Here is a 26,410-nt window from a genome sequence, read left to right as displayed (position 1 = left end):
GGCGCAGGTGTACCGGTGCAGGTGGCGGCCTGGGTGCGTGTGGTGGGCAGGGCGCAGGGGGACCTGTGGGACGTAGGTGGGCGGGCTCAGGGTCGTGTGACGTTACCTGTGGGGTGGGCGGGGCGCAGGGACTTGGGCTGTGCAGGTGGGCGGGCGAAGGTGGGGCCACGCAGAGCTCCGGGGGTGCGGGCCGCGGGCCTTTACCTTAAAATCTTGGAAATGATGAAATGTCCTTGTTTACGTAAACAAAAGGGTTATGTGTGCAGGTTAGGGTTGTAGTGGTTTCACTGCATTTGGAGAGCTGTGAAAATGTGCACTTCCTCACTAGCTAATCCACTGTCGGAGTTCGGGTCTTTGCAGGGGTCACCGAGCCGGGCTGGCGCGGTAGGTGGTGCTTCGGGTTTGTAGACTAATGGTGGGGACTTCGGTCCTCACTTGGGTCATCACGACTATTTTGCTCCTTGCTACTACAATATTTGACTGTTTCTTTGGGTCACGGGCCCAGACCTCAGGAGGAAGAGGCGGGACCAGGCCTGGTTCGGACATTCTGGGTGTCCGGGGGTCGCAGAGGAGTGTATTGGCCCCGGGCGGTGTTTCCTGCAGGGGCGAGGCCAGGTGCCACTCTGCCCCGTCTGGGGCGGAGCCGCGCCTGCGCGTGCGCAGAGCGCGGCGCGCGGCGTCCGGCGGTCAGTCGGCCGGGCATGGCGGTGTGCGCTCGCCTCTGTGGCGTGGGCCCGTCGCGCGGATGCCGGCGCCGCCAGCAGCGCCGGGATCCGGCCGAGACGGCGCCAGCCGACAGCGAGCCGGACACGGACCCCGAAGAGGAGCGCATCGAGGCGGCCGAGGCGACGCAGGCCGGGGCGGGGGGCGGCCCGTGCGCGGGCCCCTCGCCGTCGCCCCCGCGCTGCTCGCTGCTGGAGCTGCCGCCCGAGCTGCTGGTGGAGATCTTCGCTTCGCTGCCCGGCACCGACCTGCCCAGCCTGGCCCAGGTCTGCACCAAGTTCCGGCGCATCCTCCACACCGACACCATCTGGAGGAGGCGCTGCCGGGAGGGTGAGTAGGGCCTGGGCAGGGGGCGAGGGCCGACCGGGCTGGCGGGGTATCTCGGGCCCTGGCATGGCGGGTGACTCGGCGGGCGCAGGGCCTCTGGGAGGTGGCGAGGGCCGACCGGGCCGGGGTCTTGGGCCCTGGAGAGGCAGGGGTCCTAGGAGGGGGCGGGGTCTTTCTGGTCCGGAGGGTTCTGGCCTGGTGGGTGCTTCGGGCTGGGTGAGGGCGGGAGCGGACCCAGCGCTGGAGAAACCCAGGGCGCGGGCCCGAGACTGGATGTTCCGGCGTGGGGGTAGGAAGTGGCCGCGGTGTTGCCCACGTTGGGGGTCCTGGGCGGGGTTTAGGGGCGCCCCGGAAGCCGGGCCCAGGAGGGAGGTGTCAGGCTGACCCCTGAAGGTCTGGGCGGGGCACAAGTTGGCGTCTCCAAGTTCCTCTGCCCCTGCTGGGGTACGGCCTGGGATTCCCCACCGGAGAGAAGGGGTGAACTTGAGTAGGTTGCAGGGCACAGGTATCGCGCTGTGGAGGCAGGCTGGATCTGTGGAGAGGTGGGGGGCCCAGTTTCTGCCTTTTGCCCGGTTGGGTTTATTCTGTCTCGAGAGTTGTGTGTACGCGGGACGGGATTAGTTTTGTATGGAATCATAGGAAGAAGAAAGGCTTATTTATTTAATCTAGAGTTCAAGGCTCTGCATGTAAATGTTGGCAGATCAATGGTGTTTAGTCAGCTCTCATATTTTGGTAAGAAAACATTCAAACAAAGCAGAACAGCAAGGAAGAAAGTAAAACGCATCAGAAACTCCGGCAATCAAAGATAAATCGCCCTAAAATTTTTAGACTTCTCTCCGTATATATACGTAGAGTCGTGTACATATTTTTACCTAAATAATACCACACCATGTACGTTCTCCTAGAGACCATACGAAATGGTCTCAGTATCCCCCTGCCTGCATGCAGTGCAGACGCATCTCTGACTGATAAACTTCGAAGTTTTCAATTTTTCCTTGTTATAAACTGAGCTTCAAGGACTACTTTGTGCATTTGATAGAAATGTAGGAGATTTATATGTTATCTTCTAGAACTTACGAGATTACCTTGTTAGAGGCAGCACTTCCAAAAGTGAGATTGTGAGGTAGCAGGATTTCTCAGTGATAAAACCTTTGCTACCCATTGTAAACCCCAGGAAGTCTGCATGAGAAGGACCCTCCGCGAGATCCTCCCCAACAGTAGGGATGGTCATCTTCCACAGCTAATGGTCAGGGCCCCAGGTTTGGGGTCAGTCACTTTAGTTTCTAGCCCAGGCTTTGATTTACCTGCTGTAGATGCCAGAGAAGTTGCTTGGCCTTCCCAATCTTTTTTTTTTTTTTTTTGAGACAGCGTCTTACTTTGTTGTTCGGTAGAGTGCTGTGGCATCAAAGCTCACGGCAACATCCAGCTCTTGGGCTTAGGTGCTTCTCTTGTCTCAGCTCCCGAGTAGCTGGGACTACAGGCACCTGCCACAACGCCCGGCTATTTTTTTGTTGCAGTTTGGCTGGGGCTGGGTTTGAACCCGCCACCCTTGGTATATGGGGCCTGTGCCCTCCTCACTAAGCCACAGGTGCTACCCATTCCAAGTCTTAGTAGGGCTTAGTGGGAACTGCTGCTCCCAGACAGTCACCTGAGGGCTAAGGGGTTGAGTGTGTAGTCCTCACCCCGAGTGGCAGCTATTTGCTTATGATGCTCCTTGGCCATTAGTGTGGCTCCTTTTGTGAATTTCCTATGTGTGTTTTCTTGTCTCTTTTTCTCTTAAAAATTTGTAAGAACTCTGGATATTAGTCATACAAATCTTTTGTAAAATGTGTACCAAGAAAGGTTTTTTTATATTTTAAAATTGAGGAAAGTTCTACTTTCTCTTTCCCTATGAGCTCTACCTTTTCACTTTGTTTTGCCTTTTTTTTGAGACAGAGTCTCACTATGTCACCCTGGGTCAAGTGCCATGATGTCACAGCTCACAGCAACCTCAAACTCTTGCCTCAGCCTCCCAAGTGCTGGGACTACAGGCACCTGCTACAATGCCCGGCTATTTTTTGGTTGCAGTTGTCATTGTTGTTTGGCAGGCCGGGGCTGGGTTCGAACCTTCCAGCACCAGTGTATGTGGCTGGCGCCCTAGCCACTGAGCTACAGACACAGAGCCATTTGTTTACACCTGTAAGACTCAGATTCATCACATTTCATTGTGCTTTGAACTTTCTCCATCTGTTAGCCAAACCTGGGTAGTGATCTCCGGGGGTAGGGGTCGGGGGTGAGGCGGGGAGATTTTTATCTTTGGGGAAATATAAGGTATATATGGCTCAACTCTAGGATCAGAGAGTAACAGAAGATGTTTTGGTTAATGAAAAAAAAATCAGGCCTGGTGGTTTAGGCCTGTAATCCCAGCATGTAGGGAGGCCAAGGCATGAGGATTGCTTGAGATTGGCCTGAGCATGTTAAGGAGACTCTGTCTCTACAAGAAATACAAAAAAATTAGATAAATGTGTGGCACATGCCTGTAGTCCCAGCTACTCGGGAGTCTGAGGCAGGAGAATGCCTTGAGTCCAAGGCTACAGTGAACTATAATGGTACCACTGCATTCCAGCTGGGGTGACAGTGAGACCTTGTCTCAAAAAAAAAGATCAAAGATATGCCACAGAATAAAAATTAACTGGAGTTTGGAATTGCAGCTCAGGATAAGTTCCCAACAGAAATGTGCAAAGTCCAGATGGAGACGCAGGAAGAAGTGGGGAGCAGACACAGGCCTGACAGTCACAGTCAGGGTGTGTCATCACAAGGCATTGCGGTTTGTGGCCAAGGAACTGTAAGTTTTCTCATTTAATCCAGTATCTGCCGAGTTCTCTCTACTTCTGTAATTTTTATTTCTAGCATTTTTGTCTGTTTGTTTGGAGATAGGGTCTTGCCTTGTTGCCCATCCTAGAGTGCAATGGCATCATCATATCTTACTGCAACGTCAAGTCCTGGGTTAAAGTGATCCCTCTGTGTTAGCCTCCCAAAGTATTAGGATTATAGGAGTGAGCCACCTCCCCCAACCTCTCCACTTTCAATATTCCCTCTTTAGGAATCGATGCCAATGCAAGAATGGAGAAGCAAGAATCCAATGTACTCTATTCTAATATGAAGGCAGCAGATGAGCTAATACAAGGGGTGGGCCAGGGCAATGAGCAAGTGGAGAGAGGGGAGGAGGGGGCTGGGAGGTCAAGGTGTACGCGTACCTCTTGGGGGTGGGACATAATTATGAGAGGGACTTTATATAACAAATGCAATCACTGTTACCTAATTCATTGTACCCTCTATGAATCCCCAAACAATAAAAAAAATTAAAAAAAAAAAAAAAGCAATGCCAATTTGGGTGAAAACCAGCATGTCATTTTATTTTACATTTGCTTGATAATTAGTGAGAATACTTTTTTTTTTTTTTATTGAGACAGAGTCTCTGTCTCCCTAGGTAGAGTGCTGAAGTGTCATAGTTCACAGCAGCCTCAAACTCCAGAGCTCAAGTGATCCTCCTGCCTCAGCCTCCTAAGGAGCTGGGACTATAGGCAAGCACCACAATGCCTGGCTAACTTTCTTTTTTATATTTTTAGTAGAGATGAGATCTTGCTCTTGCTCAGGCTGGTCTTGAACTCCTGAGCTCAAGGGATCCTTCTCCCTTGGCCCTCCTAGAGTGCTAGGATTACAGGTGTGAGCCACCATGTCAGGCCTTGAATGAGTCTTAAAAAAGAAAGAAACAAAAATAGGCCTCAGCTCACGCCTTTAATACAACTTGAGCAACATAGCAAGATCCCATCTCTACAAAAAATTTAAAAACTAGCTGGATGTGGTTGCAGGACCTATGGTTCCAGCTACTTGGGAGACTGAGTCAGGAGAATTGCTTGAGCCAGAAGTTTGAGGCTATAGTGAACACTCTAGCCTGAGTGACAGACTAAAAAAAAAAACAAAACCCCTTATATATGTGTTTTTTGATGAACAATATGTATATTTTTATTGAAATAGGACAAGGTGGCTTCTCCCTGTGATCCCAGTGCTTTGGAAGTCTGAGGCAGGATTACTTGAGGCCAGGAGTTTGAGACCAGCCTGGGCAACGCAGTGAGACTTTTCTGTAGAAAAATTTTATTGGCTATTCAGATTTCTCTTATTTGCACTTTTTTCTCTATTTCTTCTTCTTCTTTTTTTTTTTAGAGACAGAATCTTGCTTTGTCACCCTCGGTAGAGTGCTGTGGCGTCATAGTTCACAGCAACCTCCAGCTCTTAGGCTTAGGCAATTCTCTTGCCTCAGCCTCCCGAGCAGCTGGGACTACAGGCCCCGCCACAACACCTGGCTGTTTTTTGTTGCAGTTTTGGCCGGGGCCGGGTTTGAACCCGCCACCCTCGGTATATGGGGCCGGCGCCCTGCTCACTGAGCCACAGGTACCGCCATATTTGCACTTTTTTCATCTTTGCCTTTTTTCTTATTTTTCTTTGATTTGTAGGTTTTACTTATACAGTCCGGATAGATTCCAGTTTATTATAGTACAAAACATTTTCTTATTTACACTCATTTGGATTTTTTTTTTTTTTTTTTTTTGAGATAGTCTCACTATGTCACCCTGAGTAGAGAGCCGTGGCGTCACAGCTCACAGCAGCCTCTCTCTGGCTTAAGTGATCCTCCTGCCTCAGCCTCCCAAGTAGCTGGGACTACAGGCGCCCACCACAACGCTGGCTATTTTGTTGTTGTTGTTGCATTTGTCATTGTTGTTTAGCTGGCCCGCAGGTCCAACCTGCCAGCCTCAGTGTATGTGGGCTGTCACTTGGATTTTAATTTCATTTATCATGACTTACGTGAAATTTCCAACTTTAATCCAAGTTACAGATTTTGAAATTTGTTCTCATGTGATGTTTTGTCAGCGCAAGGGCATGGTTGACAGAGTGGTCCTCAGCTCCCTGGGTCACTCTGGCAGCTCCCTCCACTCCCCCACAGTGGGTTACATGTCACTTTTTGTTAGGCTAATTTTGTTTGGAATTAGGTTTACAGATACTCCTGTGTGAAAGCTTATCTTATTTCTGGGAGCCCCAAAGCTCATCTTTCCTGAACTAAACATGTTTGTGGTGGATGCTAATAAGGCTGAGGGCAAGTCAGTTTAAGTAAAAATAGGGCTGGTCCTGGGAGGTGGATCATCCCAGCCTGTTTCCTGCCAGGGCATAACACTGATTCTGATGTTTAGTGTCTTGGGAGGGTGAGTGAGGCTTACGGTTCACACTCACCATTGACATGTTTGCGCCCTGTATTTTTTTTATTTTTATTTTTATTTTTGTAGAGACAAGAGTCTCACTTTATGGCCCTCGGTAGAGTGCTGTGGCCTCACACAGCTCACAGCAACCTCCAACTCCTGGGCTTAAGCGATTCTCTTGCCTCAGCCTCCCGAGTAGCTAGGACTACAGGCGCCCGCCACAACGCCCAGCTATTTTTTTGGTTGCAGTTTGGCCAGGGCCGGGTTTGAACCCACCACCCTCAGTATATGGGGCCGGCGCCTTACCGACTGAGCCCCAGGTGCCGGCGCCGCCCTGCGCCCTGTATTTTAATGACTGGATTTCCTAAAAACAAGCCACAGAAATGGGAGTGGTGGAGAAGGAACTCCTGCCTGTGTTAATTTATTGTTTCAGAGAATCTTTGCCCTTGATTATCGCTCGGGGTGTGGGCCCGGTGTGCAGTTCGAGAGCTATTTCTAAAGTCACTTGGGGCAGGGAAAGTAGCTATTCCCAGGGGCATGTCAAGTGAGGGCTCATCTATCCTGCGTCCTGTTAGCAGTCCCTTGTTTTTACCCCACTTTGGCCTTACTCACTTTTGGAAATGGAGTGACTCAGGCTGACACTGGTGTCGGGGCATCTTGGAGCTGGTGAGTTAAGTATTTTCCAGTAGTGTTTCTCTGGGCAGGTGAAGGAAAGTTCCTACTGAAGCCAAATGGTGCTCCTGATACTGGGTCAAGCACATAGCAAACAGGTTTCCCTGTGCTTGGGAACCAAAATCAACCCACCCCAGCCTCAAGGCCTGGCCGGGCAGTGAGGCGCCTGGCCCTTGGTTGCAGACCGCCTGCAGGCCCTGCCTGGGGACTGTAAACTAGCCTTTTCCCAGAGTGCTGGGGGCAGAAGCCAGCTGCTCCTGCTGCTTTTGCCCAGCTGGGCTTTCCTGGTTAATGCTTCACCCTTCAGTGGGTGAGTCTGTGTGAGTTTTAAAATGCTGGCCCATGGGCGGCGCCTGTGGCTCAGTCAGTGGGGCGCCGGCCCCATATACCGAGGGTGGCGGGTTCAAGCCCGGCCCCGGCCAAACTGCAACCAAAAAATAGCCGGGCGTTGTGGCGGGCGCCTGTAATCCCAGCTACTCGGGAGGCTGAGGCAAGAGAATCACTTAAGCCCAGGAGTTGGAGGTTGCTGTGAGCTGTGTGAGGCCACGGCACTCTACCGAGGGCCATAAAGTGAGACTCTGTCTCTACAAAAAAAAAAAAAAAAAAAAATGCTGGCCCATTTCGACACTGTTAATTTGTGAAATACTTCATGAAGTCTGCCTAAGGCTGATGAATTTCAAAATTTCAAACCATAATTCTAAATCAAAATATTCAAGTAATAACAAAAGAGAGGATTTTTTGTTATTGTTGAGACAGAATCTCATTCTGTTGCCCTGGGTTGAGTGTGGTGGCATCATTAGCTCACAGTGACCTCAGACTCCTGGGTTCAGGTGACCCTCCTGCCTCAGCCTCCGGAATAACTGGAACTACAGGTGCCTGCCATGATGCCGTGCTAGTTTTTCCACTTTTGGTAGAAACATGGTCTTGCTCTCAAATTCCTGAGCTCAAGTGATCCTCCTGCCTGGGCCTCCCAGAGGGCTGGGATTATAGTCATGAACTACCATGCCTGGCCACAAAAGAGAGATTTTTAAAAAAGAGGAAATGTTTATTTTCCCCTCCACACTGATCTCCAGGTAGTGAGACGGGGGGATTGAGTATTACATAGCTTTATACCTGCCAGTGTTGGGTTTTGAGTTTATCATTTATAACGTGTCCGTTTCTTCCCTTGATGGTAAGTGGAATAATACTTGTGTAATACTTTGATTGGTTTAGGGTCTAACCTGAGTTTAAATTTCATCAAAACTAGAAATACCCTTTCTCTGTACAGGTGATTGAACTTAGGTTCTCCAGCTTTATGCTGGTGTGGAGGCAGTGCACATTTGGTAGACACTGTACTTCAGGTTAGTTTATCGTTTTCAGTGGATTACTCAATAAATTACATTAGAAATGTAACGTTTTATTACCAAATGGGCTTGGTATTAGATGATTCTGCCCAGTGGTAGGCTGATGGAATTGTTCTGAACATGTTTACAGCAGGCAAGGCTAAGCTGTGATGTTGAACAGGCTAGGTATGTTCAGTACAGTTTCTTTCTTCTTCTTCTTCTTTTTTTTTCTTTATTTTTTGTGATTTTAGAGACAAGGTCTTGCTGGGTTGGAGTGCAGTAGTGCTGTCACAGCTCACTATAACCTCAAACTTGTGGGCTGAAGGTATCCTGCCTCAGCCTCCTGAGTAGCAAAGCGTCCAGGGATACGCCACCATGTCTGGCTAAGTTTTATATTTTTTGTAGAGATGGTGTTTTGCTGTGTTGCCCAGCCTGGTCTCAAACTCCTGAGCTGAAGCAGTCCTCCTGCCCCCTGGTTCCCAAAGTTTTGGGATTACAGGTGGGAGTTGCCACACCCAGCCACAATGCATTTTCTTTTTTTTTGAGACACAGTTTCACTGTGTTGCCCTCAGTAGAGTGCTGCGGCATCACAGCTCACAGCAACCTCAAACTCTTGGGCTTAAGCAATTCTCTTGTCTCAGCCTCCCAAGTACCTGGGACTACAGGTACAACACCCAGCTATTTTTTATTGAAGTTGTTATTGTTTAGCAGGCCCGGGCTGGGCTCGAACCCACCAGCTCCAGTGTGTCTGGCTGGCCCCCTGCCCACTCAGCTGTGGGCGCCGCCTGTGTGTTTTCTTTTTTTTTCTTTCTTTCTTTTTTTTTTTTTAAGAGACAGAGTCTCGCTTTATCACCCCTGGTAGAGTGCTGTGACATCACAGCTCACAGCAACCTCCAACTCCTGGGTTTAGGCAATTCACTTGCCTCAGCCTCCCAAGTAGCTGGGACTACAGGCGCCCGCCACAACGCCCAGCTATTTTTTTTTTTTTTTTTTTTGTGGTTTTGGGCCGGGGCTGGGTTTGAACCCGCCACCTCCAGCATATGGGACCAGCGCCCTACTCCTTGAGCCACAGGTGCCGCCCTATTTTTTTGTTGTTGTTGTTGCAGTTTGGCTGGGGCTGGGTTTGAAGCCGCCACCCTTTGTATATGGGGCTGGCGCCCTGTTCACTGAGCCACAGGCGCCGCCCCGCCTGTGCATTTTCAGTGTGTCATGTTCTCTACTTCTGTATTTCTTGGGATGTAACCCCATCTCAATTCAAAGAGCATCTGTAGTGTCTGATCTTTATTTACAATAAAAATGGGCAATTAAAGACTTTTTTTGCATGCAGGAGAAAATGCTGTTTCTGTTCTTTTTGATTTGCTGATGCAAAATCTGAAAAATGTGTCTTTTATTAAAATTGGCTGAAATTGGAGGAGTCATCTCAGAAAGAGGTGAAGTGAGCCAGTTGTTGGTTTTAAAATTGGCTTTAGACTTGGGAGGGAGAGTCACTTGGTCTTAGGGGTTTGAGTCCAGCTTAAGAATATGTGTGGCTGCTCTTAAGTGGACACTTGCTGAGCCTGCCAGTCATGATGGAAGGGGCGGTGAGCTGGCATCTGGATAAACAGTGTCCAGGTTGTAGAAACCCAGTGACTGAGCCTGGAGAGGAGGGTGGGCCCTTGTTAGGGGTGTGGCAGGGTCTAGGAGCAATTGGGAAAGCCCTTTGTTTTTTTTTTTTTTTTTTTGTAGAGACAGAGTCTCACTCTATGGCCCTCTGTAGAGTGCCGTGGCCTCACACAGCTCACAGCAACCTCCAACTCCTGGGCTTAAGGCGATTCTCTTGCCTCAGCCTCCCGAGTAGCTGGGACTACAGGCACCCGCCACAATGCCCGGCTATTTTTTGGTTGCAGTTTGGCCGGGGCCGGGTTTGAATCCACCACCCTCCGTATATGGGGCCGGCGCCTTACTGACTGAGCCATAGGGGCCGCCCGGAAAGCCCTTGTTTCGCCACTTGGAAGGGAGGACAGTTCTGTATTTTGCGAGTCAAATGTTGTACACTGCTTTATAGAGCATAGAAGAAGGGTACCAGGAAGTGATGCTTCTAATGGGACGTTGTTTTTATCCCTGCCTCCTTGGTCTGGTGCTCAGAGAGCATTGACTCAAGGATTCCATCCCCCTATATAAGTGGACAGACCCTGGGGACTTGCCAAGGGGAATTCATTACTTGCCAGCAGTCCGGGCATTGCCATTCCTACCGTTTCTCAGCATCTGGGTTTGTCCCTCCCACTGGAAAGGGCTTGTAAACGCAGGGAGGGCTTCTGGGAGTTTGGAGAAGAACAAGTGTCTTTTTGAAAAACAAGTCCGTTCCAGCCTCCCTCTCCTTTCTGGAGTGGCCAGGGTTTTGGAACTCATGAGTCAGCATCCTTGGACAGAGATGCCTTCCCTGGTCACCCTGGGGAGATAGAACAGAGTGTCTGTTAGGACGCACCAGGCTACTTGGTGTTAGTAGGGGAGAGGAGGTGCCTGAAACCTCAGGGAAGGTCCAGGGCAAAGGGGTTCCAGGGTCACTCACAGGTGAGTGAGCAGCTTCACAGAGTGGGCGTCTGTGCTGTTTAGGAAGACTGTCTGGGGGTGACGGACAGGCCTTAGTGGGAGGGCGGCTCCTTTGGCCAGTCAGTGGGAGCTGGACAGGGCTGGAGGTCACCCAACTTCAAAAGTGGCTTCTCCAGGTTCCTGTCTCAGACCGGCTGAGATGTAAGTTTCACTGACTCCAGAGGCAGTCTCAGCTGTCCTGTTCAGCGTCCCACATGCTTGTATTTGATGGGAGACACCCAGGGATTGCGCCCAGGTTTTAGTTTTTACTTCCTGTCCTGGGGTGAGCTGGCTGCAGGGGTGCCAGTGTTTTTCCAGATTTGTGCAGGCTCAGGCACATGTTGGGGACGCACAGCGTGGGGTTGAGGCCCCTGCTCATGCTCTGCACCTTAGCTTCCTTGTAACCGCAGAGGCAAGAGTTTTCGCTGCATTTCCTGAGGGTTCTCACTGTCCCTTGTTTAGTGTGGACACAAATGCAGTCTCCCCAGTCAGTAGTGCCTTTCAGTTTTATTTGGAAGACGCTGAGTTCATAGCCGGTAGGACACCCACCAGCAGGTTCCTCCAGTCCGTATCCTTGACCCCTCCTGCTCGAGAGCTGCAGTCCCGGCCAGCTTCGGCACGTTCCCTGTGGCACCATGGCTGCCTCTGTCCCCTTAGGTGGGTTGCGCACCCTCTCGCTGGATTCCACCTCCTGCACACCCAGCGCCACCTCTACTGGCTCCAGTCCCTGTGCTGACCCCAGACTCCAGTCTGGCGTCTTCACATGCTGCCTTTCTCTTTTGAGAGTGTGACGCGCACACACAGGGTGCAGAATCATGACCTGTGTTTCGTGTCACCTCCTGTCCTCTGCCTCTCCTCTAGGGAGGACCTCAGGAGGCAGCTGGGTCCTCCTGGGCTGCCAGGAGGAGAGGGAGGAGGGAGAGAGGGGGAGACAACAGAGAGCCTCTCCAGACCCTGTGTTGGAGGGGACTGGGTTGCAGGCTACAGGTTTGTCTCTGTAACCGTGTGCCCAGCACTGAGCCCTAGACAGTGTCCAGAGATTGGTGGCCCCTGGCAAGTGAGTCACCAGAGGGCACAGCTTCAGTGGTACCTGGATTCAGGCCAGATTGTTGGAGTGTTTTGTTTCTCTGGGCAACTTTCTGGTTGGAATATTTGAAGTGGCAATTTAATTTAGCCCCTTACCCATTTTTTGAGGGGACAGTTCAGGGTGTTAAGTACATTCACATTGGTGTGCAGCCATCCATCCCCAGAAGGGCCTGTACCAGTGAATAGCAGATCCCTGCTCCCTGCCGCCCACCAGCCCTGGCACCCACCAGTCTCCTCTCTGTCTCCGCCTTTGACTCCTGCCGGAGCTGCGTGTAAGCGGAATCAGACACTTGTGCTTTTGTGACTCGCTTATTTCATTTAGCAGAGTGTCCTCTGGGTCAGCTCTTGCCAGGAGCTCCTTCCTTTTTAAGATTGAATAATACTCCATTTTGTGGCAAGCCCTTATCGGTGTGGAGTATCTGTTTGGATCTCTGCCTCTCATCTTTAGGGTATGTACCCAGAGGTAGACTTGCTTTGACATGTAGTAATTCTAAGTCCAGTTTACCCAATTTTTTCCTTGTTCCAGCTTTTGTTACTGTTTTACCATCTCTGCAGTGCACTTTCCAAAAAGTTTCATAAGTCATTTTAATCTAGTAAAAGGAAATAGACTAGCAGGGAAACTTTTTGCAGTGACAGGTGGCAACACCAAACGCATTACTGAAAAGGTGGCTGGTCTTGGGTAAGACCTGGGCAGAAGGAAGGAGTCAGCACTTGTTAGTTTTTCTGGAAGGAAGGGTGTATAGTTGCCTGTAAGTGCACTGGCTTAAAGCCATTTAAAGACTTAGGAGGAGGTTTATAGACTAGTAAGAGGATGCGGAATTGTTCTGAACCACTATTTAAAAAAAATACTTGTCCATCATGTGGAAAATACCGCACATTTCTTACAGGAGTAGTTGGGTCAGAGTGACATTCCACTCTGATGTGCTCATTGTGACCTTTTGGGGACAATAAGAAAAATTCACTAACGATTGCAGTAGTTATTAGCACTAAATCACAATTTTGCTTTTCTTGTGGTTTTTGTTTTATTTTATTATTATTATTATTTTTTTTTTTTTGAGACAGAGTCTCAAGCTGTGGCCCTGGGTCTAGTACAGTGGCTTCACAGCTCACAGCAACTTCCAACTCTTGGGCTCAAGCGATTCTCTTGCCCTAGCCTCCTCAGCTGGGACTACAGGCGCTCGCCACAACGCCCAGCTATTTTTGTTGTTGTCATTGTTGCAGTTGCCATTGTTGTTTTAGCTGGCCCAGGCGGTGCTTGAACCCGCCAGCCTCAGTGTATGTGGCCAGTGCCCTACCCACTGAGCTATGGGCACTGCCCCTTCTTGTGTTTTTTTTTTTTTTTTTTTTGTAGAGACAGAGTCTCACTTTACTGCCCTCGGTAGAGTGCTGTGGCGTCACACGGCTCACAGCAACCTCCAGCTCTTGGGCTTATGTGATTCTCTTGCCTCAGCCTCCCGAGCAGCTGGGACTACAGGCGCCCGCCACAACGCCCGGCTATTTTTTTGTTGCAGTTCGGCCGGGGCTGGGTTTGAACCCACCACCCTCGGTATATGGGGCCGGCGCCCTACTCACTGAGCCATAGGCACTGCCCCCTTCTTGTGGTTTTTAATGGCAATTTTGTGAGTGCTTTGTTGAGTCATCACGCTCATCTCTGTGTTACCAGCACCAGTGTTGCGCAGTATAGAGATTTATGTTGGTGGCTCTGTTAATGTCATCCCTGGTGGAAGTCATGGCGTTGTTCAGAAGTCTGAGGGTGTTGAAAGGCATGTGTCGGACTCAGTGAAAACTCATAAAGTCCAGTCTCCCAGCTCAGCATTGTGAGCAGAGAGGTGGCCCGGATGCCTTGCCAAGGGCAAGGTTTTGACTTGGGGCACTGTAAACAGAGCACAGGGCTGTGTTTTCTGGTGTGTGACCCTGGGTACCGTGGAGCAGAGCATCTCACCGGCAGCATTAATACATAGGACAAAAAGGTGCGTGTGGGAGGAGGACCAGCTGGCGGTCAGCGGGTCCTCAGTGATGCCAAACCGCACCAGTAGTCTGCTGGGACCCAGCAAAGGAGCAGGCCTTTTAAACCCACACAAGACCAGCGGAAGCACCAAGCTTGTTGTGCAGTGACAGTTTCAAATCGCATCCTTGGTTTAAGAGAAGGACAAGGTGTGCTCATGGCGAGTCAGGCAGAGCAGTGACAGCCAACTGGCTGGGTTGAGGAGGAGCTGCTGAGCTGCATTCAGCAGCACCCTGCTCTCCCCCAGACCTGAGAGGGGCCTGCAGAGGGCAGAGCTGCTCAGCCAGGGTACACTCTGCTGGACACCGGGGGAGGCAGGGTGCCTTGCAGGAATCTGGGTGCGCTGCAGGTGCTCAGTACTATTTTGTCCCTGTGCCACTGGCATCCACAGCAGCCATCTCATTTCCCGTGGGTCCTTGCGTGTTCTCATGACTTGTGTGCTCTACAGTACCTGCACATCTGTCTGGCAGAAGAGTGAGCAGGTGGTTCTGTCTGGTAGTTGGTGAGACCTCAGCTCTAGGTCGTGAGGCTCTCACATCACACATGTCCACACGCATTTCTTCACATTAGCGGGGAGGTACATTGGATGCCCTCTGTCTGACCTTCAGATCTCTGTCCACTGTGCTCACTGGGGTGGCCGCCCTCCTCCCCAGCCCGCACCTCCTGGGTCAGCTCAGAGACTCTGGCAGGAGCAGGGGCAGAGGGTGGACAGGCTGCGCTGGGCCCTCTTCCAGCTCTAGCCTGTGCCTTCCGTGGCCCTGGCTCCTGTTGGGGCTCCCCAGTCCAGCTCTCATAGCCCCTCCTTTTGCCTCGACTGATGGCACCTGTGTCCCTCTCTTGGTATAGCCGACATCTGGGGAAACAGTCCCCTCTGCGCGCTCTCCTCAGGTGCCCCATGCAACCCACCTGCGTCCTGACACAGCCCACCAGACTCCTATTGGGGCCCAACTGCTGTCTGGTTTCTAGGCTTTTTTGTTGTTTATTTGTTTTTTCTCCACATAGATGTTTCTGAGGGCTCCAGAGAACAGCCATCTGTGTCTGGAAGTGTGTCCCCTCTCTCTGCAGCAGAGTCAGTCGTCCCTGGGCAGCCGGCCCATCTGCCCTCCTGTCCCCTCGCTGCAGGTGACATCACATGATGGATGACCCTGTGTGCTGGGCTCAGTCTTCCAGTTTTCCTGCCACCTTCTGTGGTGTGTGGCCATCTCCGCTGCTTGTCCTGGCAGCATCTCTGCACTGGGGGAGGGCCTGGTGCCCGCTTCCTCTCCTGGAGGCCGGCCAGCTGCTTCCAGGTGACCATCCACCTGCTGCCCTGCCCAAGCACCCTCCCTCCCAGCTCTGGCGCACCCTGCAGTTCTCCAGTCCCTCCCGCTCTGGTTGTCAGGCATCCCTTACCACCACTATGGCATCTCTTCTAGGGAGGGTATACAGTAAGGAGTCTGGGTTTTTCCCTAAACAAACCATATTTTTAAGGATTTAGAGAAAAAAAAAAGATTGGCCCCCTGTGAGACATAGTTTCACTATGTTGCCCTCAGTAGAGTGCTGTGGGGTCACAGCTCACAGTAACCTCAAACTCTTGGGCTTAAGCGATTCTCTTGTCTCAGCCTCCCAAGTAGCTGTGACAGGTGCCTGCCACAATGCCCTGCTATTTTTTTGTGTTTGTGGGGGGCAGGGGGGACAGAGACTCACTACGGGGCTTAAGCAATTCTCTTGTCTCAGCCTCCCAAGTAGCTGGAGTTACAGATGCCTGCCACAATGCATGGCTAGTTTTTTGTTATAGTTGTCGTTGTTTAGCTGGCCCCAGCTGGATTCACACTGGTCAGCCTCAGTGTACGTGGCTAGTGCCTACCCACTGAGCTATGGGTGCCGCCAACACCTGGCTATTTTTTTAGAGACCAGGTCTCGCTCTTGCTCAGACTGGTCTCCAACCTGGGAGCTCAGGCAGTCTACCCACCTTGGCCTCCCTAGTGATGGGATTACTGCACCTGGCCAACACGGGGCCATTCTTATCTGTCACAGTGATTGGGAGGTGCCACTGACACTTAGCAGGCAGAAGCCAGGAGCACTGGACTCTGTGAAGTGTCCCAAAGATTCCGTTTAGTGCATACTATGTCCCACACAGTCTTCTCTGTGACTCATGAGGTGACAGCCTTGGGCCAGCCCCACTTTGCACCATGTTTCTGTACGCCATGTTTTGTATACCAAATGGTAACTGCCACCTGGGGGGAACTATCACGCTCAGGACTACTAGAAATTGAAGATTCGCATGGCCGTGGCAATGCTGTGCCTGGAGGGTGCAGAGGTACCGGAGGTGGGCGTGGCACTCTCAGCTTTGCCAGCACTCTGTTCCTGGGAGGGACCTGGGCAGGTGCTGGAGAGTGGGGTGGCCTCCCGGCAGGCTGCACTTCTCACTCACAGCACTTGTGGCCATACAACCTTGGATTTCTTCTCCTGCCTTTCTTCTTCATCTTATAGTTAGAGCAAAATTATGTATGTAGATTAGTTTTCTTGCTTTCACTTGAGGACTGTGTCAGGCATTGGTAATACTTGTTTTGAGATGTGAGCGTAGGTCCAATGGAGGTGAGAACCTTTGTAGCCTCCGGTGCTGTGCAGGTGCAGCTCCCCTCCCTGCAGCCCACCCCGCCTCGCCCCTTCTTTTTTTTTTTTTTTTTTTTCTGAGACAGAGTCTCACTTTGTTGCCCTTGGTAGAGCGCCTACCTACCGTGGCATCATAGCTCACAGCAACCTCGAACTCTAGGGCTTAAGCGATTCTCTTGCCTCAGCCTCCCCAGTAGCTGGGACTACAGGTGCCGGCCACAGTGCCCAACCAGCCACCCCGCCCCTTTGATTTTCCTTCTGGCTTCCCCATCTGAGTCTCCCCTTCTAGACAAAACGGTTCTGGCCTCTCCCCTGCCCTTCACTTTGAGTCTTTACTTTCACAGATGAGGAAAAGCAGTTACAGTTAGCAAGAACAGCTTTTACTGAGTTAAAGAACATTTTCGTCACCTTATTTGTAAGCTTACTCTTTTTGGAAGCAATGAAAGTTCGTTTAAAAGCTGAAACAATTTTTCCAGTCCTTGGGGTGTCCTGAATCCCTGGCTTAGTGGCCAGATATGCATCTTAACATTGTTTTTATGGGGGATGAAAGAGGTAATTCTATAATTACTACAAATATTTTTATATCCTCACAGAAAATATTATAATTATTGGGTAATCTGTTTGATAATTCCTCTTTTGTTTTGGTTGCAGCTGTCATTGTTGTTTGGCGGGCCTGGGCTGGATTCGAACCCACCCGCTCAGGTGTATGTGGCTGGCGCCTTAGCCACTTGAGCCACAGGTGCTGAGCTGTGTGATAATTTCTATGTTTATCTGTAGAGTTAAACTAACTGATCATATGAGGCTCAGTGCCCATAGCTCAGTGGGTAGGGTACTGGCCACATACACTGAGGCAGGCTGGTTCGTGCCAGCCTGGTCCTGCTAAACAACGAGGACAACTGCAACAAAAGAACAGCCGGGCGTTGTGGCAAGTATCTGTAGTCTCAGCTACTCGGGAGGCTGAGGCAAGAGAATCGCTTAAGCCCAAGAGTTGGAGGTTGCTGTGAGCCGTGATGCTACCACACTCTACCGAGGGCGACATAGTGAGACTCCTGTCTCGTATCAAAAAAAGATGAGTGGCTAGACGTCCTCTGAAGTCAGCTGTAGTCTGTATGTCATATCTAATTGTTAGCCCTTCATTACAAAGGCAGGTGGTCTTGGGTGACACTTCCCGTGGTTACCAGTGGACAGTCAGATGTCCCCCAGGCTCCTGGGTAGTTGGTTGGCCTTGGTGTTCAGCGTCGGAACATTCCAACTCGCCCCGGCGATTTCACGGTGACAGGTTTTCCTGGACTCTGGAATCCAGTGGGATGAGCTTGAACTGGTCCCCATTTAGCTGCACACAGCCCCACTCTCCAACTGTCTGTCATCCACGTCTGGAGAGCTTTCTGACTCTGTGTGGCAGGGAGGGGACAGCCTACTTCTTAGCTTCTGTGCAGCTAAGCGGGCCCCTTGTGCAGCACTGGCAGCTGCCCGGACCACGCCTTTGAGCACCCACCTCCAGCACTACGCAGGGAGCCCGCCTGCCCTGTGCTCCTGGCAGACTTCTTCCCACGTCCTCTTAACCAGCTGTGAATGTTTGCTGATGAAGACTTTTTCTCCAGTTAGAACTGGAGAATGAGAGTTTGGAAGAGGGATTTAGAGGTGATTAGTGTAATCCCTGGAATTGTGAAGACGATACTGAGCTGAGCATTTCATCCTGGCTCCCCTTCTTGGAGAGTCCTAGTGGGGTCTCGCCATCCCATGGACTTCTGAGGGTCTTTGACCTTGGACACCTGACAGCTGTTTCCATTAAAACCTGCTCGTTCCCATAACCAGACATGCCTCGGGGATTGGAGAGCTCTCCTAAACCCACAGACAAGACTCTCCGGAGGAAATTGTGTAGTTTTCCTCACTGGTATTCCATCATTGACAAATTTTTACTCAAGAGATTCTGCCCAGTGCTTGCTTCTACCTGGCAGGCAAACGTCACATCCTGAGACACCTGCGTGCACAGCCAGGCATACGGGAGGTGGACTAGTGCTGTCCTCTCCGTTTTTTTTTTTTTTTTTTTTTTTTGTAGAGACAGAGTCTCACTTTATGGCCCTCGGTAGAGTGCCGTGGCGTCACACAGCTCACAGCAACCTCCAACTCCTGGGCTTAAGCGATTCTCTTGCCTCAGCCTCCCGAGTAGCTGGGACTACAGGCGCCCGCCACAACGCCTGGCTATTTGTCCTTTCCGTTTTTACAAGCAGCCTCTGGACTTTGTTAAAACACTTGCTTTTGGGTCATATCCCTGGCCCTGACCACAGGGAGGACAAGGACCCTGTACCCTGGGCTGTTGGCCATAATGGTAAAGTTATTGATAGATAAAGGTTTTAGTAGATTCCAATTTTAACTCTCCCAGGTCCATGTGATAACAGTTAATTTTGTTTTTTAGTCTTTGTTTTTATTTTATTTATTTATTATTATTATTATTATTTTTTTTTTTTTTGTAGAGACAGAGTCTCACTTTACTGCCCCCGGTAGAGTGCCATGATGTCACAGGACTCACAGCAACCTCCAGCTCTTGGGCTTAGGTGATTCTCTTGCCTTAGCCTCCCGAGCAGCTGGGACTACAGGTGCCCACCACAACACCCAGCTATTTTTTGTTGCAGTTTGGCCGGGGCTGGGTTTGAACCCGCCACCCTCGGTATATGGGGCCAGCGCCCTACTCACTGAGCCACAGGCACCACCCTAGTCTTTGTTTTTAGAGACAGGGTCTCACTCTGTTGCCCAGGCTGGAGTGTAGCATGTGATCATAGCTCACTGCAGCCTCAAATTCCAAGGGATCTTCCTGCCTCAGCCTCTCCAGTGGAGGGGATTACTGACATTGCTACCATGCCCAGGCAATTAAACCTTTTTTTTTTTCTTTTAGAGACAGGGTCTTGCTGTGTTGTCCAGGCTGGCCTTGAGTGATTCTCCTGCCTCAGCCTCTCGAGCACAGGTTACTTTTTAGATTTTAATTTCTCATTTATAGTTAGCATACCTAGTCTTCCAAAACAAAAATTGTCCCTTTCTCATATTTAAGAAACCTGAAAACTTATTATTATTATTTTTTTTTTTTTTGTAGAGATAGAGTCTCACTTTATTGCCCTCGATAGAGTGCCGTGATGTCACACAGCTCACAGCAACCTCCAACTTCTGGGCTTAGGAGATTCTCTTGCCTTAGCCTCCTGAGTAGCTGGGACTACAGGCACTCGCCACAACACCCAGTTATTTTAGTTTATACTTTTTTTTTTTTGTAAGACAGAGTCTCACTTTACCGCCCTTGGGTAGAGTGCCGTGGCGTCACACGGCTCACAGCAACCTCTAACTCTTGGGCTTACGCGATTCTCTTGCCTCAGCCTCCCAAGCAGCTGGGACTACGGGAACCCGCCACAATGCCCGGCTATTTTTTTGTTGCAGTTTGGCCGGTGCTGGGTTTGAACCCGCCACCTTCGGTATGTGGGGCTGGCACCCTACTCACTGAGCCACAGTGCCACCCTGAAAACTTATTTTTATTCAGAGTTATAATTCTTCCTTTTTTGGAGGTGGTTGCATGTTTTTGTTGTTGTTGTTTGTCTCACTTTATCACCCTGGGTAGAGTTCTGTGGCATCGTAGCTCAAGCTCCAGGGTTCAAGTGATGCTTCTGCCTCAGCCTCCCGAGTAGCTGAGACTACAGGTGCCGGCCACAATGCCTGGCATTTTTTTTTTTTGCAGTTTTTGGCCAGGGCTGGGTTTGAACCCGCCACCTCTGGCATATGGGGCTGGCACCCTATTCTTTTGAGCCACAGGCGCCGCACCCCACCCGGCTATTTTTTAGAGACAGGATCTCACTCTTGCTCAGGCTGGTCTTGAACTCAAGCAGTCCACCTGCGTTGGCCTCCCAGGGTGTTGGGATTATAGGCGTGAGCCCCTGAGCCTGCCTCAAGGTGGTTGCTTTTTGTTTGTTTGTTTTTTTGTTTTTGGTTTTGGTTTTGGTTTTTCCACTCAGTCTTACCCTCTAAGGTGAAGGTGGTTGCTTTTAAAGCTTATCATTTTACTAATGGCTTGAGCTAGCGTGCTTCGAGGATGATTCTGGATCAGCTGGGCACATGCTGGAGGCCTCCTCTCTGTAGCCGCCCGCAGCCTCTTCTGGGAGCCTGGCTCTGTGTGTCCCATACCGGTGAGGTTCCCAGCCTCTTGCCTGCCTCAGTGGGCACCAGTTCTCTCCACCAAATGTGTGTGAGCCTCTTGTACAAGGTTTCATTAATGAATGAGTTTCAGATCCAAAAATCACAAAATACTTTTTCTAGAATACCAGAACTCTAAGGAAAACCCCTCAGTTTCCCCAGAGCCGTCCTTCTATACTAGAGAGCTCTTAGTAGTCACTCAGCAGGCTGGTAGGTACAGAAAACAACAGCAGGTTGGGCAGACATCACGTGAAGGACCTGTGATAGACGATTTTTATAATGTAGGGCATATTAATCTATGGATTATTCTATGACATTTTGCTTCTTATCTCCTATTTATCTTAGGAGTGCAGAGAATGACTAGGTAGTGTTTGTTACATTTTAGAAGATTGATGTTTAACATTTGAGAGTTCTTTACGTTTAAAAAGGAAAATGTGCACAGAACAGATTGTGAATTACATGATCACTGGCCTCACTGGGCCTCGGCTTCCTTCTGCGTGGGGCCAGAGTCCTGACCTTAGAGGTAGTTGTGAGGACTTGCTAAGGTCCTCCAGAGAAGCCCTGGCTTGACGCCTGTGACCCAGTAAGTGCAAGCTGTGGTGGGATCGTGCAGACCCCAGACCCTTCCTGGTTAGCACTCAGTGAGCACCAGCTGTCTGTTCTCTACTGACCATCTTCCCTGGCAGACCCAAAACTCTAGTTCCTTTGGGAAGTCACTTCCCCTCACTCTGCCTATTTCCCCAGTATTCAAATGGAGATGACGTGGTGCCTCTGATGGGCGTGCTGGCCAGTCCAGCTCAGCCATGCTGGGCAAGGCTTATCCTGGTGCCCATGTCAGATGCCTGAGTAGGCTGATAGGAGTGATGGGCAGCTCTATGGGAGAGATTAGCTCCGTAGATGATTTCTTTCAGAGACTGTTGAGGCCTGAACCAGAGGAGCTGACAGGGTTGGGTGGGGACATGTCAGGTGGTGACTGTGGATAGTGGAGCTGGGCTGTGAGTGGGGACAGGGAGCAGGAGCAGGAAGGTGCTGGCAGCCAGGGTGAGGGCATGAGGAACGCAGTGGGGAGATGCCAGGGACCTTCACTGACCGCTGGCCCAGGGCAGCCAGTCAGAGGGGACAGACGTCCACCTCCTCCCTCTGTCTTGCATGGTTTCTGACAAAGGCTGACCACCTGGCTGAGTTGCATAGCATTGGTGGTGAGGTGCGGCGCATGGAGTTGAGCAGTAGCCCCTCGTGGCCATCTGGACCCTGATGTCCTTGGGAACATGGCACTGTGTCCCGACAGCTGAATGTTTGCCACACCTTATTCATAAACTAGGGATCATCCAGTTTGATGTGGTTAGGTTTCTAGAACTCATTACAACAGATAGTGCAGATTATTATTTCAGTGAGGGTGACGTTGGCAAAAATAGAATAATGGCTTCTTTGGTGACTGACTGTGGCGAGGTCCCGGGAGGTCTCCAGATGAAAGACAGGCACACTTGGGAGACAGCCCAGCTGCGTGTGTCTTCCCTGTCCTGGCTCCGCCGTCCACGGGCTATCATTTCTGTTGCTTTGTCATTTCTCAGTTTTAAATTTCAGCAAATGTTTCTTGTTACAGAGTACGGTGTTTGTGAAAACTTACGGAAACTGGAGATCACAGGCGTGTCTTGCCGGGACGTCTATGCGAAGCGTGAGTAATCTACTCCCCACCATTCGCTGCAGCCCCCCCCCCCCCGCCCCCCGCAGTGCACATCAGCCACAAACAGTGACAGTGCTGGCCTCGCTTCTGTCTTCTCAGACACTAACTTAACTTAATCTGCATCGTCAGAGCGCTGGTGGTGACAGCTCCAGCATGGGGGCTCTGTTCTCCCATCGTGGGCCTGTCACCGATTTCCCAGTGCATCGTGGGGACAGGTCTCTTGCTGGGCACCTGGACCTTTGGATCTGGGAGGTGTGGGCTACACAGGGATAGCTTTGTGCCTCTGGAATTTCCCGATTCTCTGGTCCTGGGACTCCAGCTCCGTGGGATGTGGACAGATGATGGTGACCAGGGAATAAAGCTTTAGCTTCTCGGTTCAACCCTCAGTCACAGTGAGGCCACCCCATCCCTGGAACCCTCAGCTTCCCTGAGCAGGGCGAGCCTCCAGCCCCGGTTCCTTGGGGTTTTTTTTTTTTCTCTTGTATTTTTACCTCTGTTCACCTGTTTCTTTTTTTGGTTTCTGGAGTCATAAAAGACACTAACCAAGTGTCTTTGCCCCTGCACTGCCTCCCCAAGGCCTTCCTTCAGTGCCAGGAAGGTCCCCATTGCTGCCCTTTGGCAAAGCTGCAGGAGGCTTCTCGGGTGGTCCAGTGGTTTCATCTTCCTACTGCTCTCTGGGTTTGTTAACCCATTTGACCCAGGTTGTCTCAAAGCAGCATTAAGACAGATTTCTCTCCCAGAGTTGTAAGTACCAGAAGTGACATCCTGGTGTGTGTGCCTGCCCAGCTTTCAGGGACAGTGCATATGTGGGGCCCGTCTTAGCCAGGGGCAGAGAGGGTGCCAGAGAGGGGATGGGCCCATGGACATCGGGAAATGACAGCGTTTCTCTGTGGCCCAGGCTGGAGTGCGGTAGTGCAGTCACAGCTCACTGTAGCTTCAGATTCCTGAGCTCAAACCACCCTCTCCCGAGCTCTGGGGCTGCAGGGATGGCCACTGCACCTGGGTGGAGATTGTTCACTGCTGATTCTTGATGCCTTGAAAATTTACGCAACATGTAGAGCGAACACTCACATTACCTGTACCGGCCAAGGTGAAGTTCAATTGTCATGTTCACAATATAGAAACTATGATTTTATGGATTTGCACTGAAGGCCATATCCAGGGCAAAATTCTTATTTAACTTTGGAACTGGTTGAAGAAGCTGAACTTCAGTCTTTGGAATAGGCCTCCGAGGTGGCCAGCCTTGGTGTTGCAGTGATGGGATCTGCCTTGGAGTTAGCAGGCTGGGGACGTGACCTTTATGGGAAAGCAGAACAAACGCAAACAGCAAAGGTGAAGGAAGATGGGTTGGGTGCAGGGAGCGCCTCCCGGGCCAGGGCTCCTGTGTGGCCACCCCAGATACCCACTGGTCACAACATCTGCCCTCACCCTTCTGAGCCCTGGTGAGCCATGGCGGCATAGTAGTAAAGACCCCATCTCTAAAAAACTTCAAAAAATAAATTAGCTGGATGTGGTGGTACGTGCCTGTAGTCTCAGCTACTGGGGAGGTTGAGGCAGGAGGATCACTTGAGCCCAGAAGTTTGAGGCTACTGTGAGCTTCTGTGACACCACTGCACTCTGCCCAAGGCAACAGAGCAAGACCCTGTTTCCAAAAAAAACCTAAGAACAGAAAAAAATATAGTCATGAATAAAGGAGCCGTCCTCAGCCCTTTCCCTGCTGTGTCTGTCCAGGTATAAACCCTCGCGTGAAGTCGGGACGTTTTGTGAGACTCCTCCCTGACTATGAGCACATGGAGTACAGAGATGTGTACACCTGCCGTACGTACCTCCCGCTGGCCTGGCTTTGCGGCAGTGCACACGGGCTGGAGCCTGCATGAGGAGGCCTCTCTCCACAGAACACGCAGTTGGCTCCCTAGAGCAGGCTGAGCTCTGGGCCCGTGGCTGTGGTGCTGCTGTGTGGTTTGGGCGTGTAAGGGTCACAGTGGAGCAGCAGGCCCTGGGGGCACCCTGTGTGGGTTGGGTTCTCCAGCAGCTTTTGGATGTGGGGTAGCAGTGACCGTGATGGCTCTGTTGGTGGACATGTGAGCATTTGTTGTTGAGGGAGGGGCTCCTGCAGATGCCCTGCAGAGAAGACAGCAGAAGCTTTAAACTTCTCTAAAATGAAATGTAAATAGGTGAGCTTTATTAGTTAATAGCATTTTAATGTGATTTTTTAAAAAAGCATGCGTGCACCCATAGTGAACAAACGCGGGTAATACCAATTCCTTAGAATCAAATTCCCCTTTCAGGGCCGGTGTAGGTGCTTTGTGACCAGCCTGAGCAAGAACGAAACCCCATTTCTGTTAAAGATGGAAAAATTAGCCAGGCGCAGTGGTGGTGCCTGTGGTTCCAGCTCCGCAGAAGGCTGAGGCAGGAGGAGCTTGAGGTTGCTGTGAGTTGTGGTGCTGCGGTCCTATGGCCTGGACTACAGAGTGAGACTGTCTCTGTCCCTCCTGTCAGACTCTGGGTAGAGAGCTGTGGTTTGGTAGCTGGGTCCCTTTTTCTTTAGGGAATGGCTGTGAAGTTGGTGCAGAGGTGCTGAATCGGCTTAGCCTCGGGCTGTGTTTGAGCACTGCCAGGCTGCTGACAGACCTGCCCGTGGGCACAGTCAGGGTGGAGATGACCCTTGCGGCTCTAGGAGCTGCAAGGCTGAGCCTGCAGCAGAGGGTGGGCAGGGTTTGTAGGCGTCAGTGATGTCCTTTCCCAGAGCTTCTTGGAAGAAGCCTCTCTAGAACATTTTGTCACAGACCAACCAATTCTTCCTGCTTAGCAGTCGATGAAGGCTCCTTCTCCAGCCCTGGGGAGACAACAGCTGACTGAGCGGGAATTGACAGGGAATTAACCGAACAATCGATCCCTGCGGTGCTGCCTGGAAGCACCTGGTGGGGCTCTCTCCATGTTCATGACGTCATACCTGTGTCCAGCAGCTCCTCCAAACTCAACCTGCAGAGCTAGGGCGAACCTGGGTCGGGAGGACGCAGCCACTGGGACCCAGGGAGTCCCCAGAGGTTGGGGGGCTGGCTTTTGTCCCAGGCAGATGCTCAGAAGTTTTCCGCAGCTTCCCGCTTGCCCTGGGGTGACTTCCCAGCGTCTAGACTCCCCAGCTGTTCACTAGTGGCCTTACCAGACATACTCTGATTGGGCACTGTCCCCTCTGAGGTTTGAATGTAGTTGTAAAAATACAATTCATCATTGTAGGGAACTTGGGAAATCCAGAAAATATAAGGAAAAGCATCAGTTGCAACATTGGTCTCCTCTCTCTGGGAAAGCATTAAAATGGTGGCTGGTCTGTATCAGGAGGACAGTTCATGTGCGTGAGGAAAGAAACCACCTTCCACAGCTGCAGTGTGGAGGCTGCTCTGTGGGTCCGTGTGGGGTGCAGAGAGCGTCTCACTCTCTGCCTGCACATGGCTTTAACCTCCTGGAAAAGTCTGCTGTGACCATGGCCTTATGAGTACCGTGGGACCTCACACTGTCTGCGCTTCCCTCGCCCGTGAGCTCTGAGGGGGTTCCCTGCCCTGTGTCAGGCCGTCCATCCCTCGCCCGTGAGCTCTGAGGGGGGTTCCCTGCCCTGTGTCAGGCCGTCCATCCCTCGCCCGTGAGCTCTGAGGGGGGTTCCCTGCCCTGTGTCAGGCCGTCCATCCCTCGCCCGTGAGCTCTGAGGGGGTTCCCTGCCCTGTGTCGGGCCGTCCATCCCTCGCCCGTGAGCTCTGAGGGGGGTTCCCTGCCCTGTGTCGGGCCGTCCATCCCTCGCCCGTGAGCTCTGAGGGGGGTTCCCTGCCCTGTGTCGGGCCGTCCATCCCTCGCCCGTGAGCTCTGAGGGGGTTCCCTGCCCTGTGTCGGGCCGTCCATCCCTCGCCCGTGAGCTCTGAGGGGGGTTCCCTGCCCTGTGTCGGGCCGTCCATCCCTCGCCCGTGAGCTCTGAGGGGGTTCCCTGCCCTGTGGCGGGCCGTCCATTCAGCCCTTTGTCCCCAGTGTGCCAGAGTTT

At 51.3% G+C, this 26,410-nt stretch overlaps 1 protein-coding gene across 3 annotated transcripts in view; it reads left to right on the top strand.

The window, feature by feature from the left end:
• Positions 1 to 219: 219 nt before the first annotated feature.
• FBXO31 (F-box protein 31) overlaps positions 220 to 26,410 on the top strand; it is a 48,363-nt gene continuing 22,172 nt past the window's right edge. The window contains exons 1-3 of one of the 3 annotated variants that reach the window (XM_053554355.1): positions 220 to 1,053; positions 22,303 to 22,374; positions 24,115 to 24,201. In XM_053554355.1, the coding sequence (XP_053410330.1) occupies positions 702 to 1,053; positions 22,303 to 22,374; positions 24,115 to 24,201 (511 nt within the window). In that variant the 5' untranslated portion in view covers positions 220 to 701. Of the gene's footprint in view, positions 1,054 to 3,808; positions 3,875 to 22,302; positions 22,375 to 24,114; positions 24,202 to 26,410 lie in introns of those variants that run through there. The other 2 variants (XM_053554364.1, XM_053554375.1) reach the window with 2 other exon arrangements.

This window comes from Nycticebus coucang, chromosome 2, assembly GCF_027406575.1.
Source record: "Nycticebus coucang isolate mNycCou1 chromosome 2, mNycCou1.pri, whole genome shotgun sequence".
In the NCBI taxonomy this organism is placed as follows: Eukaryota; Metazoa; Chordata; class Mammalia; order Primates; family Lorisidae; genus Nycticebus; species Nycticebus coucang.
The sequence above is the reverse complement of the archived record's forward strand: the minus strand, read 5'-3'. Positions and strand labels throughout refer to the sequence as shown.